The sequence below is a fragment of the Ylistrum balloti genome, unplaced genomic scaffold (assembly GCF_031769215.1).
Source record: "Ylistrum balloti isolate Yb309-2 unplaced genomic scaffold, AGI_CSIRO_Ybal_v1 Utg369916, whole genome shotgun sequence".
NCBI classification, from domain to species: Eukaryota; Metazoa; Mollusca; class Bivalvia; order Pectinida; family Pectinidae; genus Ylistrum; species Ylistrum balloti.
The window spans coordinates 1,722,487-1,729,859 of NW_026782036.1; the positions used below are offsets into that span (position 1 = coordinate 1,722,487).

Genomic DNA, 7,373 nt, shown 5'->3' on the forward strand with positions numbered 1-7,373 from the left:
GTCGTTGTTTTTCAAATGTGACTTTAAAAAAGAATTCCATCCTTTTCGGGTTTACAAACATGCCAAACAATTATGGTTGTTAGTTTGCTGAATAGCTCTTAATCTTTATCATCTGTACTAAGGCGTAGAAATAGACTGCACACCAGCAGACAAAAGACAAATTTATGAAGCCTTTGTAAATATATCTTCACAACTATAATATCACGTGACTGTATCCGGGTAAATCATTTTGTGAGAGACTGACCTCCAACGATTATTCGTCATCTAAACTAATCTTTAGAAAGTCAAAATGGCTAGTTGCAATGACAGGCATGTAAGGATATCTTTGAAAAAAACCAAACACTTTGAAAAACTTTACCTGATATTTGAAACTCGAAATTTGATTGAAAATGATCTCAGTCCAACTGGACAGCACCTAAAGAAGCAGAAAATAAAGATTTTAAAAATTCAAAAACAAAATCAATAAATAATCAAATTAAGAAATAAAGAAAATATAAAATTCAAAGTCGATGCAAATGGAGCAAAACGTGAACCGAAGTAAGATTTATTTCAATAAGTAACGTATGGACATAAATCTGTGTAATGCATCATAACTGTGAAACTACCAATTAACTGTATGCACCGTATCTGGTGTTGTTAATAAAGATTGATAACGCCTCTTACAAACTAGTAACTAGTTGGTGGATTAACTACATACCAATCCATTGATGTTTTGCACAGTTAATGTCAGGTTTCACCTGTGATAAAAGGTGTTCGAACAACATAGGTCGTGACTGTATCGTTTACTGCAGTAAGAGACAAGTGTTATTTTAATAGATATTAGATTTCTTGTTATTTAACAGTAAAGCTATCGTACACACTGATCAAACAACGATAACATCTCTACCAGTGAAGCTTGCAGCTGTCAATTTATGTAGGTACATTGTCACTATGCAGGCTATGTTGGTATAAATTCCATTCACTGAAAATTTGTAACAGTGAGGAAAGTTCTTATCACTTATCAATGTATCCAGTCGTATTCATCAACAAAGAGATTCCCTTTTAAGTCTAAATCATGAACGATATATCATATAACATTGATCGCAGACTTTATGATGTGCAGCGCTACACGGCGCATGGCTGTGAGTATCATGTGTTTACGAACTGAATTCGACGGTTGTTGGTAAGTAGCTAGCTGTTTTCATACACGAACTGTTGTGCTTTGCTGTTAAGAGGTATCAAGTTTCGATAATGCGTTGTGAGGTGGCGAGCTGGGATTTCGATAGCCTAGTCCCATCATTATATACATATACATATACCTGGTAAAGAAACTTGCTGCATGTTAAGCTTGATGTGAAAAAATAGATACACACGTTTGTCACATTTACATTAAACCATGTATTACACTCACTGTAAAATCTAGGAATATGTATATTACAAATGACACACAGAGATAGTTTCCTAGACTGGATTATATGGTATAAAACATTACGGTCAGAATAATAACATTTACGTGAAACTAAGAAAGCTAGACTTTAGCTCCTCCGTACCATCGCGAATTACTACAGTATACATTTGCAGAGGCAGCCTTCCGATATACAAGGCAGCAAATGATTAATGGCATTTAGCGGCGGGCTACATATACCTTCGACATGCCAATCATTCTCTACATCAACTGAGAGTCGATGGTATTGGCTGTATGGCCAGGAGATCTCGATAACACACGCCCTCTCACGAGGCGTCAAATCCGCCAGAGGGCGAGGTGATTACAAAAATAGTCTTACAAGAGTATTCATGGGGCATTTCGGTGTATAGTGGTATCAGTGCGTTGTTATAAGTGGTGTTAGTTTAGAGTGCTGTGTTGTATGTAGCAAGTGACTGTCGATACAGTTTATACAACTGGACACTTATTAACGTTGGGTTTACTTTCGACAGGAAAGTTTGTGTATCAATTAACATTCTGTCGATATACAGAAAATGAATTAGTTTCCAAGTGTCTACTACTACTACTACGACAGATGCTACTGTAACCACGAGTTGTTGTAGCAGACGATACATCTGACCGGGGATTCAGTCCATGAACTCTCGTTGGATATGGATGAGTGTATATGTTAGCAATCACGACTTTGTGGCAATGTGAACTTTCACAACAACGAGGTGAGCTATATCATTCTCCATATCGTCAACACTGTAACAGAACCCGATAGTCGGGACCCACTGTTGTTAACGGCCTATTAGGAACATTTCGGCTTGCTGCTCCGTTCAAACTGCTCATTCAAGGGAGAAAAATACCTTTTATAAAACAGATTTATAAAACTGTTCAGGTGAAAAGGACAAAAACGACTTGGCATACCACTAAAGGACAGCTGACTATACACGTTATTCATTACGGTAACACCTCGCAAAACTTTTTTGTGGCTTGGATGTTTAAAATATTTTCACAACAACTCGTTGACTATATGCATATGTGTCGTTGTTGACTATGTCCTTGGAAAGTCCGACTCGTCCGTAGGATGTTTAGTCGTGTCTCCTGGTTCCTGTCACTGTGTTTTGCACAATCCTGGTTATGTAATGTTGTGATGTCTGCGGAATACTGTGACGACGTCCAAGCTTGGTGTGCTAGGAGGATAGGATGTGGAATGGCATTACAGCATTTCTTTGCGGGATGCAAAGACAATCTATTCCATGAAACTGACGTATGTACCACGTCATGTAAGAGGGCTCTTATATCACTGCTATCATCTGAAGACGACGCCGGATTAGATTTCATAAACTGCAACTGCAGTGGAGATCCTTATTGCCTAGAACGAAAACAAGGAATTGAAGTTTGCACCAATGTTGTCCTAGATGCCATTCATAGCGTGAACGACGGCACCTCAGTGGTCAGTTGCACTTTAGCCAAGTGGATTTGTGAGGCGGACAGTTCATGTTTAACTGCACTAGAATTCTACAAAAGTCACTGTGGCAGGTTATTTATTGGTGATAAATGTACAGAACGCTGTAATAACAGTTTAACCATTCTATATCAGCAAGCAAAGGCACAGAAATTGCAAAACTGTGAATGTGATGGAAGTGAGATGTATGATTGTAAAAGTATCCGATATTACACAGATGTTCTATGTTTTAATAAGGTCTATCAGGTGAAGACTTTCAATGGAAGTAACAGTCTGTCAGTTTCACAAATATGTGTGACCCTACTTATTGCCTCGTTGTTGTGGTGTTGGAGACACGTGCTAGGAGACCCTTGTTCACGCTGGTGACATATTCAGTTGGGACATTAACGACCTCAGAGGCGAAGAATTATTAGCATTTAAAGTGCAATTAACACGAAGTCGATCACAAATATTCCGTTTATTTCCTTAGAAGATATCAATCAACCAGTGAAGTTGCCGAAGGTCCCAGTCGTAATACACCTCATACAAGCCAATGGATGTTATATGCTGCTAGAGATTACAGTCGATAAGCGGTTGGTGATAGCTGTCTATGATAAGAGATCAATGTCACTCGATAGATTGTAATCAATGAATCAACGTATTCAAGTGTAAGATAAGATTAAACTCAAAATATTTAACTAATTAAAATTGATGTATACTTACTTATGTTAACTTAAGAGGAAATAATGATATGGATTTTGTTCTTGGTTCAATAAGAGTACATAGTTCTCTGCAGGCTATGCATATTTAATCTGCAGTGTTAATATACAAGTTAAGTTTATTCGATGATAATTGGTTGTTCAAGTAGATGTTCTGGGCGTATGTTTTCAATTCTAAACTCTGAGTTTGCTCAAAACTGTTCTGACTCATAGTCAGTGGTTCGAATATCATTCGATTCGTATTCAAATTAGGGCACGTAATCAGTTATACACAATTTGGAAATTTCGGAGAGCATTAGACCACTGTACATTGTAATGTGCTTGTTTTATTGTTATTGTTATATGGTGGCTGAATGTATACTTCTGTAAGACTTTGTGTGCGTTGTTCTTTAAGTCTAAGGTTATCATTGTGTTTACCTTGGTTAATGATCTCCAATCAGGACCTCGCGCCATGTTAATATGTGTATGCATTCAAAGATATTCTAAAGTGTACCGGAACACTTTCTGATCATCCGTGATATTAACTGTGATGATAATTTGTGAGCTGTTTTTAGTGTATCTCTGTATCCGTCATTGGAGAAAATCTTGCTCACATGCAAATATCGTTATAGCATACGCTTCCTTCTGTGCCAGCTGTGAAAAGAATCATAAGCGCGGGCTTTTGGCTACAAGGATAGAGCACACACAGAGCTAGCGTTACCGGCTTCGTTTCGATTGTAAGATATTCTTGTGATTTATGGATAATGTCTCTCTGAGTACAGATATATACCGCTGAAGCGAGGAATTTTCTTTCATATTCTTTCATGTGTTGCTGTTTAGCTCTGTGAGCAAAAACGCATTTTACATTGCACAGTTTGAGTGTATTGCCTTTGTGGCACAGCCGAAGACATAATAAAAAAACTGCAAAACATATAGAAAATTAAAGTTTAAGTATTTAATATGACAAACGTCAGCATTACCTCACTCAAAGGAAAAAAAGTGACGCAAAATTCATATTTTGATAATGTAAAACATCCTGTTTGTTTTTCTATGATGGTTCTTGATTGTCAACGAGCAGTGTATCTATTATGGCTTTGGCGAAACCAAAGGTATTCAAATTGCATACAAAGTTTGTGTATAGAGGGTAAGAGACTTTTAGTTGTGCTGTATATTTTCACATGGAAGAGATATATATTTGACTAAGGAGGCAGTATTTATATATTTGTGAAATGAAATCTGTAATATTTATTTCATTGAGTGTGTACGTTGACAGTCACATAGTGTTGTGTAGTCGTGTTAATACGCATTTTCATTTAATACAAGCTCAGAAGGTCGGATAGTTTTAACGAGCGAATCTAATAGAGATCCTGTGTCATAACTATGAATTTGTAACCTGATATTTGAATTTTAAATTTATAGTAACATTCATATCCTTGTTCCTAATGTAGGTCCCTATTATGTCATTTAGCTTGTAGTAATATGTTTGAATGCACACAGAAAGAGGTATCATTGACTTACCTGTGTTTACACGCTATAAATTGACCGCGAATGACATAAAAATAAGTTCTGTGTTACTATTAGAACTTGTCAAACATTTGAAACAGTAATTCATAAATAATAATCATTTTCGATCAATTTTAAATCTAAATATCTTGAATTATTATTTTTTCAACTATATTCACGTTCTGATAGTTTTTTTTCCATTATTATATTGATTGATTTTGTTATTAATGAAAGAGATAAGAAATGACGAACCAGTGTAAAGTTGCAAAAAGTGCAAGTTTATTTCATTTGGTCATTGATATTTTTCCTCTTTGGAAGTCAAATCAGTATTTCGTAGAAAGATGACCATATCGTTTGCATCAAAACATTTCCGTCCTAACCTTAGAATTAAAATACATTTTGATTAATAAAAAAACAAAGATATGACAAGAAAAACCATGAAGTGCTGTAGATGTTCACAGCACAATAAGGTGGGTCCATGTTACAGATATCTACCAGTACTATGTGACTGTCACGTGCATACTAAGTTCGTTCTGACTTTTAATTGTTTGGTTTCATCGGATGCATTCCAAAACTGACTTGTTTGAATATTGTAACAATTTCAGACGTAACATATCAGGTGTTTGTTGTTTGTCACGAGTGTAAATATGAAACGTGTTTTTTGGGGCGGCAAACAATATTCGCTATGTGCCCCATAAACACATTATCAGACAATCTATAAGGGCTGGATAAAATAAGTTTGGTCAACATGACAACATATAACATATTGCCTCAGCATGAAGTGGTCACGGAAATTATCTAAATAAAGTCAACCCCTCTTCTTTTGTCAAAGTCACCTTTGATTATTTGACATATATGTGACCTATTTGTTTCATTTACAAAACGAAACCACTAATGGGATAGATGTATGAAGTTGATCAAAACTATTTAATTCTTGCCAGATTCTGTAATGTCCATGGCATTTCCAGCTTAAGTTTGTTTACTACTATCACCGTTCGTACATAAAAAAACCTAAGAAGTCTTTATGAATCAATTAAAGTTTATGGCAATAGGTATATTAAAGATATAGTAGCAGTTTTAAAAGAAAGGCTGATGTACGCTTGATGCCTATGTTAAAAACGGAAACGTGAGATGATTTTGAACTTATAAATGATTAAGCTGACAATGCGCGGTATTTTTCACCTAGGTCACCTTGCCGAGTACAGATTTTTGTACAATGACATCCAATAGCAGGCCGATAATTTCAGACTCGTACCAATATGAAGTGCCATGCCATTGTTTACGAAGTGTCAGTGCATTGTCCGATACTATAATAGAACCACAAATCACAGGAGACAGATAATACGTCTATAGCTGGGGTTAAAAATTGTCAAAAACTGCTGTCAGAAAATTTAAATGAAAAACCTGATGACACCGGTATACACTTTGTATATAAATTTTAAATATAACGTTTTACGTTGCAGTGTTACTACAGTACGGTTGAAATATTAGATTTCAACTTAGATCAGAATACATGATACTGCCTTAATTTATGATATTATCATTTACATGCCAGGAACTCGTCATTATATATACACATTTAGATTTAAATTGTATTTTTGTGATATGTGTCTCGTGCATGGATCGTTAGCGTCATATCTTTAGTAATAACAAATTCGGAAATAGTCAAATAACACGTTTTTGTTGTTCACCACACAATTGCTGGGCGTAAATTATGCTTGAAACATGCTTTATAATAATGGAATCGACGTTTATTTAGAAACATTTAATAAAATATGAATACTAAAATAATTAGAAAATTTACACTTATCAAATTATTTATCTTGACACATTAAAGGAACATTTGAATACTAAGATTTTAGGTGTTATTGATGAAAATGTGGAATGTCATAAAACAAATAACTTGCTTTTAATGATATCCTACATAATGTTCATACCCTAACTTTATAGTATGTGCAAGTTTAGAGGTAGGGAAGTAACCTCAGAAAACCCTATCACCGTTCACATCCGATTAAGGGAGATCGAACGCGTGTATCTTGTCGTGTTCACGTTGTCACAGATTTTATGTAAAATATTGAATTTTTCAACCAAATATGTATACTGATAATATTGATTGTTAAATTAAACATGAGAACAAAGACATGTTAATGTTAAAAAGTAGTTATGGAAAGCCAGATAAAAATAATAACTAGAATTAAATAGATACTACACACACACTATACCTCCCAACACGACCGCCTCTTTCATTACAGACATTCTTTAACTCACTCATAACATCTCCGGAAATATATTTTCGAATTGTTTATTACGTTACCGACAA

At 35.2% G+C, this 7,373-nt stretch overlaps 1 protein-coding gene across 1 annotated transcript; it reads left to right on the forward strand.

Annotated features, from left to right (window-relative positions):
* Nucleotides 1–1,729: 1,729 nt before the first annotated feature.
* LOC132546786 (growth arrest-specific protein 1-like) lies at nucleotides 1,730–5,664 on the forward strand. Its single transcript, XM_060210502.1, has one exon. The coding sequence runs from the start codon at nucleotides 2,493–2,495 to the stop codon at nucleotides 3,237–3,239; it is 747 nt and encodes a 248-aa protein (XP_060066485.1). The 5' UTR covers nucleotides 1,730–2,492; the 3' UTR covers nucleotides 3,240–5,664.
* Nucleotides 5,665–7,373: the final 1,709 nt, after the last annotated feature.